Here is a 14,971-nt window from a genome sequence, read left to right on the forward strand (position 1 = left end):
ATAATTAATAAACCTGATATCTCATATTTGAATGTATCAGAATCCGAAGTAGTAGCACCCAGTATCATATCTTGATCTGAATCATGCATGCATCTGACTAGAAATTATTGCAGAGGAAGAAGATCTCAGATTCTACAGCTAGCTGCCTTCTTCAGAAAGTTTCATTGCTTTGTCTTACTCACCTTATTTCACTGACTAACTTATAAGCAAGAACCAGATAAACGAAAAAGAAACAAGAACCTGAATACCAAGTAGCTCAATTATGCCACTTGCCTGACTCCCCATTATGTCAGAGGGAAGCAACACTCTAAATACATACAAAAAAAATTGATAAGCTTGTCTTTGGCTCTGATCTCTTAGTTTTGAGGTCCTCATAGAGGCCACGCCGAAGTGTACACTAACCTCAAAGAGGAGGATGGAAAAAGAAAACAAAAGAATTGACATGAATTAGGAGCCTTTATTTGCTAAACTTTGCAAACCATTTAGTGCTCTCTTGCCCTACAGCAACATGGAGTATGGATTCTCGATGTAACCTTTAAATGCTTTTAGCCACTCCGCACCAACGGCACCTGAGGTTTCCAGAGTAAGAATCAGGTAAAGAATGCTACATTGGAATAATATAAGTTAAAGGAGCTATCCAATATTTCAGGGCATCTCGGTATGTCAATCATACCATCAATGACGCGGTGATCACAACTCAGAGTGACTGACATGAAGGACCCAAATTCAAATTGGTCTGTACCAGAACCAGGTATCACCCTCTTCTCAGCTGCACCAGGATTAACACATTAAGATTATTACAAATGCCAGCATTTTCTACATATATATTGCACATCCAGTGATATATTCGTAGGAGTTATTTAAATTTGAATTTAATCTAAAACTAGGAGCCTAAAACTCAGATGTTAGAAGAGAGTTCTTCAATTATTTGAATTTAACCGCTTTTTTTCCATGACATCAACAGAAAGATAACCCTGCTATTATTATCCTCCAGCCAAAATATGTAAGTCACCCAAATCCATTTGAAATATGACATAAAAGTGGATATACTATAAGGACAGAGATAAACCCAAAGTAAATTGACATTCAAATATTACCAGATCCAATGGCCAAAATGCCAGACTGTGGAGGATTTATAATGGCACAGAATTGTTTGATTCCAAAAGGACCTCCCAGATTAGATACCGTAAATGTGCCTCCCTGCAAATTCAGCTTATTAAATTATGCAATAATTTGCGAAAGATCAAGTCAAATCTTGACATCTATGTTGGCACCCACCTCATAATCTTCTGGTTTCAGACTGTTATCCTTGGCTTTCTGAGCCAGTTGCTTCACCTCTTCTGCGATTATAGAGAGTCCCTTCTTGTCTGCGTCCTACAAAATCACTTGTTCATGTTATGACTCCACAGGAAATCGGGAACTTTAAGAGGAAATAGTGCCAGCAGCTACCCTAATAACAGGAACAAACAACCCATGATCTGTTTGTACAGCAACATTAACATTCACATTGTGGTACCTGCATCAAGGACCGTAGGATAATGCCATGAAAATTATAGATTATAAGAAGATCAGCAATCAAAACTTTTAAGAGCTCTCAGAAACTTACTGGCGGATGAAATCATTCATCCAGGAGCTATTACACTGCGGAACTTTTCGAAGAGCCAAAGCAGCTGCCTGTAGGTTCGATGGAATTAGGTCAAAATAGCTCAACATTCTCAGTCATCCAGTGTTCCAAACTAGCACAAACAAGAACAATGAACCAAAAAATTTCTATGCAGAACTAAATCTGATAGACCAATTGTGTAAAATATACATTTCCAAACTGAAAATCAAGTAGAAGACCACTATGGTGCAATGACTTGGCTGGCAGACAAAGGACATAAAAGGGAAATTTTCAGAATGATGATGCCACCCTTGGAACCAAATTGCAACCTAAAGATTGCACCTACATTGATAAAACTGAATCTCTTCGGTTAGATGGAAGATAAAGTCAAATTGTTGAAGTAGTTTTTGTTATGTTGAACTCTCATTGTATGTGAACTTTATCCATCCTAGTATTGTAAATAACTCCAAATTCCATTGGCACAAAGTACATATTTGTTACCATATGAACCCTTTATATATGTCTTCCACTCAAAGAATCTAGTTTCACACAGATAAGTCTAGGAAAATCTTTGTTTCTAATAAAGAGATGAAGATCCTCACTAGACTGATTTAGTCATTTTGCTATATGTCAAAAGTGGATGCATGAATTTGAAAAGGAACAAAAATAATTCATATAAGGCCACCCCAGTGCATGTCTCTCACTGACATGGTTCTACAGGGAGATGTATGAAGCTTCATACTCGTTACTTAAGAGGCTTCCATTACTTGAAGCCATAACCTCTTGGATGCAAGGGGAAAGATTTTATCATCACACAACATGATGCCCTCTAAAAGAAAGAATTTATTTGATGGAACAATTAAAGTACTCAATATGAGCATGTTACCGACAAAAAGAGGAAAACACTTTGATTATTGCTGCTTATAGATGGACCAATTACATGTGTTGACCAATGCTATGTATTTATTTATTGATAATTAGTAATGCACATTTACCTCTCTGAGAAAGCAGGCATACCAATTTTTTTACACATTTACCTAATTCAGTTCACCTTATGCAGCTTTAACACTAAATTTTAAAAAAAAATCCCATAAATAAGTGCAAGATCGATAATATCAAGGAAATTTTGAATAAGCCAAATGAAGACTACGTTAGGCATGTAGAATATCCAGAAGACCATATCAGAATACCTTGGCCTTAAGCACACACAGAGCAGCAACAAAAATAAAAGAAGCATAATAGTTAAGTTCAAAGAAAAAAGACCTTTATGACGAGATCATTTACAGATATTCTTTTCCCACCCGAGGCTTCCTGTAAAGAATTTAGTTGGCTTCTCAACCTGAATACAACCAACAAAATCAGTGTCCCTGAAGTAAAACATACTAATCATCTAATCCTACCAACTATACAAACTTTAGGAAGTGGAAGTGCAGGGAAGATACTCACTCCATGAGTTTGTCAACACGAGCATCAACTGTCAAATAGTAATGGGGAATAGTCTGTTTGGAAAGCAACAGCCGTGAAGTAGTAACCTATAATGTACAAACAACAAAATATCCAATATTAACTAATATTTCAACACCAATTATATACATTCCTATAGTTCATGTTCATATGGACAGTGTAGACTTACTTTTCTTATTTGCGAAGTAGGAATATCCACATAATCTAATGCTTGAGATGGAATTGGTTCCTTTGCCTTGACGCCCTTTGCAACAGATGCTTTGTCAACAAAAAATGCACCAGAAAATGAAAGAATTTGCTTTCATTAGATTTAGAGAAGTAAAGCAACATCATGAGTCAAGAAAACTTTGACAAAGAGAAGCATATATAACAGAGAATAGGAAAAGACATAGTACACCTTCTCATGGATGAAAAGAAAATGAACTTATTAGCTAGCCTTACAAATAAACATGTATAAATCAAGAAAGTTCATAGAGAACAGTGTATTGAAAATCAAATGAAGGTAATGGATGGTACTCTTAGACATTAGGAAATTATTCAAAAGTGGAGATGAAGGCATAAGGCATATATAAATGCCACTGGGGGGGATACTCTTATGTATGTTACATTCTATGGTTATTAACTCATTAGTGGACAACATATCAATCCTGTGCCCCCTACCTAAAAGGCATGCTGACATTTTATTTTTAAATTTGACATGTAGTTCTGTAGAATTTGAAAGAAATTAAAACTCATATGAATGGGTAATGTATTGATTAAGTTGTCAATTAAATCAATTCTAGTTTATGAATTTTATTTTGCAATATTAATTTGGTATTTAATTTTAGATTCATACAAAGAAAAGAAATAGATTGGGGAGGAAGTTGAACACTCTAGTTTGTGTACAACTGTACATTTAATGCAAGAAGAAAGATTTGAAAGATAAGGATCCTCTTGAGCAAGAGATCTTCCAAGGTGAAGAGTTAACTTTAGAATATGGTGACAGAATCATATGAAGCTCTTAACCAAAATTGTGAAGAAGACTATAATAGTGCCTTCATATTGTTTGCTAGTCTCTAGTACAATTTATTATTTTGTATCTTGGTATAGTGGCTACAAATGTTTGAAACTTCTTTACTTAGTTCTTTGATGGTTATAATCATGTTACTTGTTTACTACTACACAAACTAGTTTATTGCTTATAAAATTTTATATATACTATAGTTTCATACATACATAAACTAGTTTATTACTAATAAAATTGTATATATACTATATTACCATATAATATATATCATATATAACTTTATTAAAAATGCTAGACTGCATAGTTGCCCGTATATGCGTCCGCATATCGATGCAATGGGTGATTGCCTGCATATTGTAGGCACCTCTCAAAACATTGATAGAAAATGTAACTCTAATTGTACTTCCATTGGACCAAATATATGAACTGCAAAGTTTCATCGTGAAGAAAATGAGGTCGTTTGTCAGCAGTATTTTCATATTAACATTAAGTTCCTGAATGCAAGTGAGCCGAAAAGTAATAAGAAAAACCTAAAGCATGCCTACTTCTAACCTGAGGAACTGCAATGTATGGTTGTAAGGCTTACCATGACTTGTGGTCATGTTGATCAAAACAACCGCTCCAATAATGGGGTAAAATTTGTGTATATGAGGTCCTCCCCAAAACCCACATTGGTAGAAACCTCATATAATAGGATGGATGCCATTTTTATATGCTTATTCTTTATCTCCTTACACATCCTCAATAAATATTAGAAACTAATTTAGAATGAAAGAATGACAACGATATATATAGATGGCAATATCAAATTACCAACAACAAAAAGCTGACAATGCAAACCCCGAAAAGGTCGCTGCATTGTATATATTGGCTGGAGAGAGGAAACTAGGCCAAGGAGAGAGGAAGAGGAGGGTGGAGAGGTGATATGACCAGGAAGAGGGTCGACACCTCTAATATTTTGCAATACTCCTTGTTGCAGTTACAAAATCTCTCCCAATTCACTTTCTATTCTTCTTTGTTTCTCCTCTCTTTATGCTCCAGATCTGGTGCAAATATAGGTCTGTTTACCTCCTGTTCCTGCTGCCTCTCCTTTATGGTAGCACCATCAACTAATGGAATACTACAAATTTGGACAACTGCTTCCCTACTTTCCAATGAACAGAACACTGCAAACTTCACCCATGTTGATGCTAAGAATTGAATAGAAAGGTCCAATTGGAGGTTCTCTGAAGTAAACTTGTTTGGATTAGATTTTAGAGGGTGAAGGGCAAGGGCTCATCTTTATCAAACAAGAGGTGCAAGAGGGTAAAAAAAAAAAAAAAAACAGGTGCAAGAGGGTTATAAAAAAAAAAGAAAAAAGATGTGCAAGTGATTACCTCAAATCCCTTATTTGTTCATTATCTTTTTGAGAAAATCTTTTCGCACTACCTTAATCAATCAAGAGGCAAACCCTACCATCATACCAAGTCACACACCATCAAAATTCACGCATGCAGATTCTTGTTAATATATTAACCCTATATGTACCACATGCCTATCTCCTCTATTGCAAGATATTGCATACACTCCCTAACACCATATAGCCTATGAAGCACAATCCTTCTTCCTCTCCTTTTCATCTTTGATTTAGTTCATGAGAGCTGCCAGGTGGTAAATTTCCTACTTCTCCTCAATCAATTATCAAACGGTAGGAGCAAGCTCCACACCTTTCCTTTCTTCCCATGTTTGTTCTTACCAACGCCATGGTAGAATGGCTACCTAGGGTGCCTCTATGCCCTTTCTCAATCTAATCTCATGATTCTCATCTACTCACTCTTTTATTCCACTTTTTCTTAGAAAACAGAGAGCAAACAATAAGGTCTTTGTATGCTTTTGTGGAGGGTACCATTGGCACTAGGGGCTATTTATCAATGATAGCAATGGCCAATGGCAAGTGTCACCTGTACCTCATCCACGATGTGGATTGCTAGAAATAGAATGGTCTAGAATTCACATTTGAAAGCAGTAAAATATTTTCCCCCCTCTAACATATGCTTGGGACATGACAGAGAGAATAATTACCAATTTGTGTTTATATTAGCAGGTAAGTCCTTTGTCATGCAAATTCATTGTTTCCCTTCATTTTACTGCAGATGTTGACATGTTTCATTTGGAGGCACCAAATGACATGTGGGGATAATGTTAAGGATATATAATTACACCAATGGAAGTTCCCAGTTATCAATTGTTTATAAATGTTATTACACCTTTCTCAGCACAAGATAAAAGTAGCTTCATGAGAGAAAGCATACCCCAACCTCTTATCCCTGAATCTACAAATACTAGTAAACATAAAAGAATGAAAGATGCATTTCATCAGGAGAAAAGTTAAATATAAAGAAGAAGAAGAAAGCATACCTAAGTAATCTTCAATATCTGCCTTCAAAATGCGCCCTTCAGGACCAGTTCCTTTAATACTTGCAAGAGGCACCTGTTAAATGTAAAACAAAGAAGTAAAGAGAAATAAGAAAATGACAAAACAAAAAAAAAACCAGTTCCAGTACAGCAACACAAAACACATAAATTGTTGTATGATATCACACTATATGATTCTCAGAATTTTATTAAGATAACACGAGCAACTCAAGAAGTTAATCACTTACATTGTTATCCTCTGCTAACTTTCTTGCAAGAGGACTGGAGAAGATACGATCTTCTGAACCATAAACTTCTTCAGTCTTTGCAACTTTCGGCTCAGGAGCTCTAAGAGGCTCAGGTTCCTCCTCCTTTGGTGCAGCAGACTCAGGTGGTGCTTTCACATCCGCAGGGGAAGAAGATGTTGAAACTTTGTAATCTTTAAACTTTCCAATGTCATCCTCTTCTTCCACAGTTATGGCAATAATCTAATTAAGGTATATGTTTCAAAATGGTAAGACTAAATCTCGAAAGAATGCCCTATTTTCTGGATGGCAAACTTCGTAAAATCAGCAACAGATAATTTAAGAAGAAATACGTAATGTCTAAATTCCAAACTATCAGAATGTCCATTTTCCACAAAGAATATTGCAAGATTGGAAGATGCAAAATCAGTCATTCATCAATATGGAAAGGCAAGACTATGATTTTTGTTTCAGAAGCTGGATGAAATATTCCTTATCATAGGGTATAACACGCTGATTTAAATGATGCCCATGCCTAAAATTTAAAGAGCAAGTTGGAACAATCAACTGCAGGCAAGAAATTATGATTGTAATTTGGTAGAACAGAGTAGTCACATGATACATCAAATCATCTATCAATGTACATTGTAGATGCAATTGTAGGATGTCAAACCATTATCACAGATTGTTGGGTCTACCAGCTTAGGTGTTATTTAAGTCAAAGAACTTTATATATTAATTTTTAGATACTTTGTAGATTGATTTGGTAGGCCAGAGTTGTCGTATAACTCGAATCTGAAAAATAGACAAAGATATATAAAATACAAAAATGCATTTTCTTAACCCGTAAATCGATTCAAAGTATTTAGCTTCCCCATTTGAAAGGAATAAGACTAACCAATAATAATATACTGCTATAAGAGCTTACAATGGCACGATATTTCATATTTTGTACCTAAGACAAATTACTGAAGACTAGATTATCATAATATGATAAATCATACAATTAGAATAAATGGATAAATTACAGTGAGATAACTCCAATAAAAAGATCATTTACATGGCATAGAAGATATTGGACAGGTATTTCTGACAAAATAAGTACCTCTCCAACTTTAATCTCTTTAGCCCCATCTCCATGTATTATCTTTGCAAGGTAGCCTTCCTCCATACATTCCATCTCCACTGTTGCTTTGTCCTAACCATACAATAAAGCATAATTTTCTTAAGATCTTATAGCCTTGACTAGCTGTACATAAAACAAAAATCTTATTACTTTATTTGTTCATGTCTTTGCATAGCAACTTGGCTAACAGAATACAATAGAAGAATAAAAGAGTTAGTTATCTTTAGACATGAAGAATTCAGTAGCCTACAGTTTCCACTTCACAAAGCACTTCACCAGGAGAAACTTTGTCCCCTTCCTTCTTCAGCCACCTTGCAATGTTTCCCTAGAAAGCACACACAAGATTCACCTTTTTGCAATAAAAAAAGATAAATGATGTAGCCTCAACTTTTATTCTGATAGAAAAGTTGATACCTCAGTCATTGTAGGAGAAAGTGATGGCATCCCAATTGCTTGATGTGGTGGTAGCTCTGAAACAATATATCAAGAGACTTTACTCAACATCCATATCAAACAATACCATACCGCAGATATAGGAAAAGAACATGTGATAAGAAATCCATTTTGAATCTATAGCTACCCAAGTGCATGAATATAATTATGTTATCTAGGTGTCTTTATAGGACTGACAAGATATTGTCAGGCAGTTGTAGCCACATAGAAAAATACCAACCTATGAAGGGTAATTCTGGACTTTTATTAGAATCATTCAATGAAGCAGACCAGAGATCAAGGTCTCCAATAGTTTCTAAATGTCTATGTCCTACCCTGGACAAGCTACAACAATCAAGGTTTTAAATACTAGTATTGGTGCAGAGACAGAAACCGCAAGTAACGTAAATAGTAGCTTCATAACTTCCATGGTTAGACCCACAATTGCATAATTTTTTCTTTAGCCAAGATAGAAATTTGAGGGTTGACAATTATATTGAAAAGTAGTTGAAAAATGCTTAAGTATTTAGATTTGCCTGCTACATTTTCAATGTGTGCCTTAGCTGACCTCTAAAGCTTGGGAAAATAGTTAGACAGATATACAAGTTGTCCTGACTAAATGATGAAATCACTTCAACTGTAATAGTGTTAAATGTTTTAGTAAGCGAACAAGTGGAGAGAGAGGAGAGAGAAAGAGAGAGGAGAGAGAGGAGAGAGAAAGAGAGAGGAGAGAGAGAGAGAGAGAGAGAGAGGAGGGAGGAGGAAAAAATAGATCTAACAGTAAGATACATAAGAGATAAAATAAACCTGAATTAGTAGAGAAACATCTCCTTGGAGCTACCTGGTTGCTGAGAAAATAGCAGAATATTCAATAATTCCAACGGAATTGAAAGCCATGACAAAGAATTGTTAAGTCAAAAATTGTCATTTGAAATCTTGAACAAACCATGACACAGAATTGTTAAGCACCATCCGAGCTGCCGGGATCCTAGTTTTAGTTGTTATCGCAAAAGGGCTTCTCTTGGTTATCCCTGTCGAAGATACCTGAATAACAGGATAAGAATACTTAAAGAATTGAGATCACATATAGTCAATGAAGACAAGTATGAAAAAGCAAAAATAAGAAATGTCATCACCTTGAAGATGTCAAATTTTGTCACATAACTATCTTTCAAGAACTCTTTATTGATCCAAGAACCTCCTGCCGAAAAGCTGGAGTCTCCATCATTCTTTCCCAGCCTTCCCAGCTGTTCCATTTGCCGGCACCTTGACATATCTGGAAGAATGAAAAATCACTTGAGAAGTACTCAGTTTAAAGGTGGAAGCTTTACTAAAGTTTCTAACAAATTAGTGAAAGTTACAATAAAGTTCTGATAAAAAAGTGTATTACACCTAAGGTAGTGCATCATTATCCAGAATAATATGGGGAATCAAGTCAATCAACTATGCTAAATTTCAGATAGTAGCTGCATTATGGTAGTTATATTACATTCCACCACATGATAATTCATAGTCAAATTAGTTCTAGCCAGAAGCATTCCCGCAATATTAAATTATTAATTACATCTATTGTTGCCTTCATGTCCGTGTAACCAAGACCAAGAATTTGAAATGAAGCAGATCAGATTCTTTCCAAGATCCTAACTTCCAAAATATCTGTTTCAAATTGTTATCATTTTTTGACAAATAAACTGTATAATAAATTATTAGGATTTAAGTTTAAGTGTATAGTATAGTCACCCATCTTTTTCACAGAAACAACTTCAACTAACACAATTCATGCACATATGATGCTACATATTCATTCTAAAAAAGTGTGCCTAAAAACTTGTATCAATGCAGATCCCAAATATATCATTGTTGTTGTATATTATAACTACATGCTCTTGTAGCTTGTGCAACATAGCACTTCAATTGTATAGTTGAACCATTCACTAAGCATCATTGTCATGACAAAACATTCCAAATCAAATCTATAGATCAAATATTTAATTATCACTGGAAATGCCTACAATATTCACATAGTTCGCATGGTCACATAATGATTTTTCATAATTAAGCATATATAAAATAAATAAGCACTAAGACTAATGCCTACTGCCTAGGGGTGTCAAACTGGCTTATGAGCTCGCAAGCTGCTCGAGCGGCTCATTTAAAGCTCAGATCGAGATTAGCTCAAGCTCTAAAGGAACTGAGCTTGATTAATAAATGAGCCGAGCTCAAGCTGGCCTTGGCTCGCTCGAGCTCGGCTCAAAAGCTCACGTGTTAATATAATAGATATAAATACATCCAAGAAACTTTCAATAGTGTAATATCTTCCAAGTGGTATAGTGCTTTTTTAAGGTTGTTGGGGTTCGAATCCCACTCCTTACCATTTTTTTTCCCAAAACAATATATTTTGCAAGGGATTAAATCCTTGGTCCCATATTGGCGAAGAACACTGGTCTATGCATGTAGGATTATAAAACAACGTTGTTGTTAGGTTCTTATAGGCATATTGGATATGAAAATAATTTAACAATTTTTAAAACCAAGCTAACTAAATTGAGCTTGAGCTAGCTCAGTAGTATAGCAAGCTGAGCTTGAGGCGGCCTATCTCTGGCTCAGTTTGAGCTCGAGCTAGGGGGTTTAACTTGTTTCGAGCCGAGCAATGCTGAGCTCACTTGAGCTTGGCTTGTTTACACCCCTGCTACCACCTCACAATCAGAATAACATTAACAACAAAGCATTTTTTCCCAACAATCTAGGATTCACTATATGAATTATTTTTTCCCTACATCCTTCTCTACTTAGTGCATAGTTCGTACCAAATCAAGCACCATATTTCATAGTCTTACTGGTTGCCCCATGTTAGTTTTGGCCTTACCCTCCCTCTTAAGGAACTTTCAATGTGAAAAAGATTACCCCCACATATCAGTGCACTACAGTCCATGGATAGCCGTGCCAATCGACACTTGCCGTACCAATAATGGCACCGCACTTGGCACAGGATGTGTTAGTGGCACACCCCCATGCCAATCAGCACGATTTGACAATGTACAGTTATTGTGCCATATGGAATCCTTTTTTAAAAAAATTTCTATTTTTATTAATTATTATCAAATCAACTGATCACTTAGAAGGCTTAAACAAAATTGATGATGATGGCGATAGTGATGGTGATGGTAATAGTGATGATAATAACAAGACTCAGTTTGGTGGTAGTGATGATGAAAATAAGACATGCGTCCGCGTCTCTGTTACACAACTTTCTCAGAGAGATTATTTTTACAAAGGATTTGAGTATGTAGATAGTAGAACATCAAGAGAGGTGCACCTATAGGATAATATAAATCTATCATAATTACCATCATATCAATTACACCCATCAGAACCAAAACATCCTTATTATACTCTATAATCTATATCCACAATTTGTATATGTATATGGCGCGTCTGTGTCTATACCGATGCCATCCATATCTATGTATATTCAATATTCATATCATATCATAAGAAAATTATAAAATTTCTGCTTGTATGAAGACTATGCGAAACATTACAATGAGTATACCATCAGTGAATAAGTTTTAAAGAATATCGGCAATATTTAATACAATATTCTTATGTTAATCTTGGCAAATGAAGTCTTTGATCCTTCTCGTCATTTTACGTTCAACTAGATATTAATTTTAATTATTAAACTAAAACAAAAATCAAAAATTGATATATCAAAGACCCAAAAATATTTTTAAACATCCTAAAAGGTTTATTAAAAATATTATAAATGCGTATCAATAGCACGTAAGGGCATGCCAGTACCACGGCGAGGCATGCCGCTCGGCAACCCCCGTGCTTAGACCGGTACGTGGCACTGGAACAGCCATCGTTGATACAGTCTTTGTTGGACATGTCCAATCTATCTTAACCTATTATCCCATAATTCATCCTCTACAAGTGCTACCTTGAACTCGCATCCAATTAATCCTCATAGGTGCTCTAATTGGTCTTAGTTGGATAGTCTAACATGTGCTACCTCGTGATCATAAAAAATCACAAAGAAAAATGCATATAACCTTATATTAAGAAAATAAGAACTAAGCCAAACACCTACTACCAGAAGATCCTAATTCAAAATTGGAATTACATGATATTGAGCTTATTGGTTAGTTGATATTGTTCCAAAATTTAATATATGTGATGTTCATAGTGAATTGCATACCATTTCTTTTACTGCCCAAAGTACTAGAATCTTTGGAGAAATAACGAGCAAAGACAACAGGCTCATAGTGTAGTACATTCTGGGCATTTCTCAGCTGCACAATAAAGAATATAGAATCAGAAAAGAACCAATGACAAGAAAATTAATAAATTATAATTCTTCTGAATAGTCAAGACATTCCCAAAAGAGAAATTTTGCAAAAAGATATGGAACCAGACACTGGATAAAGTCCACCACATAAATGGGTAAGTAAAGAACTAGAACTGCAACATTACTTGTAAGTTTTAACAAAGAGATGTAATGTCGTAATGTTAAACATAATTGCTTTGTCTTCAGACTTCAAAGCTAAATAGCACCACAAAGATGAATGAATTTAATAACAATTATAGATTCGCTGGAACTCAAAGAAATGCAAGGCAAAAAAGAAAAGGGTGTTCATTAAACTTTGCAGGTGAGACTATGAAACAGAGGCCCTTTTGAAGCTCTATGTTGCATGGGCACCAATTATAGGTCCTGGATTTTGGACAAATATAGGATTGTCTGATCAGCCAAGAAGATATACAGGATTTCAGCACAAGCATAATATACAATTGAATATAATTTTCATTATGCTCTCATAATATCAAGAAGAAGAGAAAAAATTTCACCAAAGTGTGATGTCATCTATAATATTGGCAAGTTGAACTAATTATATTGCAATAACTCATCTACTTGGTTGACCAGGTAATAATACAAAAGGCTATTAGATCTTGTACATATCAGCAGAAGAAATACAAGTCCTGCTTCTGGTGTCAACATTAGTTAGAAATGTAGAATTGAATACCAACAATATGTTTCAATCTGGTGGCAACATCAGTTTGAAACTTAGAATTGAATAGCAATGCTATGTTTTACGCATAAAATTTTTCTTCACCTTCAAAACCTTGAATTACAAAACAATGAAATGTTTACTGATATTCCATGATATTTTATTCCCTCAACCCATTTTCAGGTTCCACTATGGTGGGATGTTTGAAAAAGAAAAATGTTAGGCTTATTACTTTACCCCATTGTTTTAAAGAACTTCCGCCTTAGCGCCTAAACTCCCGTCTTACATAGAAAATAAGTAGGCTCCGATTAGGTTCTGCTTAAGTGATCGCCTTAGCATCTCATAATATTTTAATATGTAGATTGACTTTGAAATTTAAAGTTATTGTACATGTTGATGAATTAGTAGATTCAAATAGCTTATAATATATCTTAACAAGAATAAATTAGTATATTGTTTATATTATAGGTATTAATTTTAATTTCTTCTCTAACTATTATTTCTTTTATTTATTTATTTCTAATTGTCTTAAATTCTGGGCACCCGCCTAACGCTTAGGCTCTAGATAATCCCTAGTCCGGCTGTCTACAGTCTTTTAGAAACTTGCTTTACCCCAACTTCAAGCATGACATTGTCAACACAGCTTTTCAGATGTCATGGTGGGATGTTTGACATGAGAAAATCAAATACACAAAAACTGAAACATTAAAAGAAGCCAAAAATAAGATGATAATTCTTCTGATTTTCCATATTCATGTAATTACAGGTAAAGAGATTTACTCTGACAAAAGAGAGTAACTTTCTCTTTCCCTTCCTAGAAAATAAATGACCTAACAACACAGACATGAAGTTAAACAACTCTCTCAGAAGTACTGTTAACACAGTATTCATTCACTTGAACTATAAACAGACTAATAAATTAAGATCCAATCCCACGCTAGCTGCTTGTTAAATAGGCTGATCCCAAGAATATTTTTGAATTAAAAAAAAACTTCATTTCAAAGTGGAAGAAATACAAGAATTCCAATTAAAACTAGTCAAATCAAGCAAATTAATATCAACAATCTCGTCCAACAAACAGTAACTAGTTCAAATCGGACCTTGCGAGAGTGGCGGAGGAGTTGCGAGGCATACGTCATGATCGGATCGGATCGGATCGGAACGGAACGCCGCCGCCAATCCAACCTGCTACAAAATAACAAAACGAGAACCAATCAGCCCACCAATTCATCGTCCAAGAAACCAGAGAGGGGGAGAGAGCGAGAGGCATACTGAACCCACCCGGTGCTAGAAAGCTGAAACCCTAGAAGGATCCGAGCAAAAGGAGAAGAAGAAGAGTAGAAACGCAAGTATGGAAGGATGGAAGAATAATGAGAGGAGAGTGGGTGGGTTTAGAATTTAGATTGGAAGAGAGAGAGAGAGGAGAGAGAGAGAGTCCGAATTCGATACCGCAAGCGGTCAAACCCAAGCTGTCAGGCTGGGCAGGAAGGCAAATTAAATTGATTGCAATTATTCTTAATCATATCTTTATTTCTATAATTAACTTGACAATCCACCGGCCTTTTCTCCGTATATTTGTTTAATATTCCACTTGTATTGGATGGGTTAACATGACGTACAATATTTTTTTCTTTAGACAAATAGTGAATTTAATTATCATATCTATTAAGTATAGCTACGGATATTTATCGG

General features: G+C 35.2%; 1 protein-coding gene across 3 annotated transcripts; it reads right to left on the reverse strand.

The window, feature by feature from the left end:
* Positions 1-327: 327 nt before the first annotated feature.
* On the reverse strand, positions 328-14,716 carry LOC140770175 (dihydrolipoyllysine-residue acetyltransferase component 3 of pyruvate dehydrogenase complex, mitochondrial-like). 3 transcript variants are annotated; one of them, XM_073111225.1, is made up of 20 exons: positions 14,561-14,716; positions 14,380-14,464; positions 12,472-12,565; positions 9,407-9,546; positions 9,217-9,314; positions 9,078-9,118; positions 8,253-8,308; positions 8,089-8,163; positions 7,818-7,910; positions 6,716-6,955; positions 6,471-6,543; positions 3,237-3,325; positions 3,050-3,135; positions 2,867-2,942; positions 1,607-1,674; positions 1,450-1,516; positions 1,279-1,374; positions 1,098-1,200; positions 674-769; positions 328-569 (listed from the first exon to the last, which is right to left on the reverse strand). In XM_073111225.1, exons 2-20 carry the CDS (start codon positions 14,416-14,418, stop codon positions 499-501), a joined length of 1,701 nt encoding a protein of 566 aa, XP_072967326.1. In that variant the 5' UTR covers positions 14,419-14,464; positions 14,561-14,716; the 3' UTR covers positions 328-498. The 3 variants fall into 3 exon arrangements, with proteins under 3 accessions (XP_072967326.1, XP_072967335.1, XP_072967343.1); XM_073111234.1 differs by having other exon boundaries at positions 14,380-14,467; positions 14,561-14,703; XM_073111242.1 differs by having other exon boundaries at positions 14,380-14,467; positions 14,552-14,690.
* Between the last annotated feature and the right edge of the window lie 255 nt (positions 14,717-14,971).

Source organism: Typha angustifolia, chromosome 2 (genome assembly GCF_048772165.1).
Source record: "Typha angustifolia cultivar Huaian chromosome 2, ASM4877216v1, whole genome shotgun sequence".
Taxonomy (NCBI): Eukaryota; Viridiplantae; Streptophyta; class Magnoliopsida; order Poales; family Typhaceae; genus Typha; species Typha angustifolia.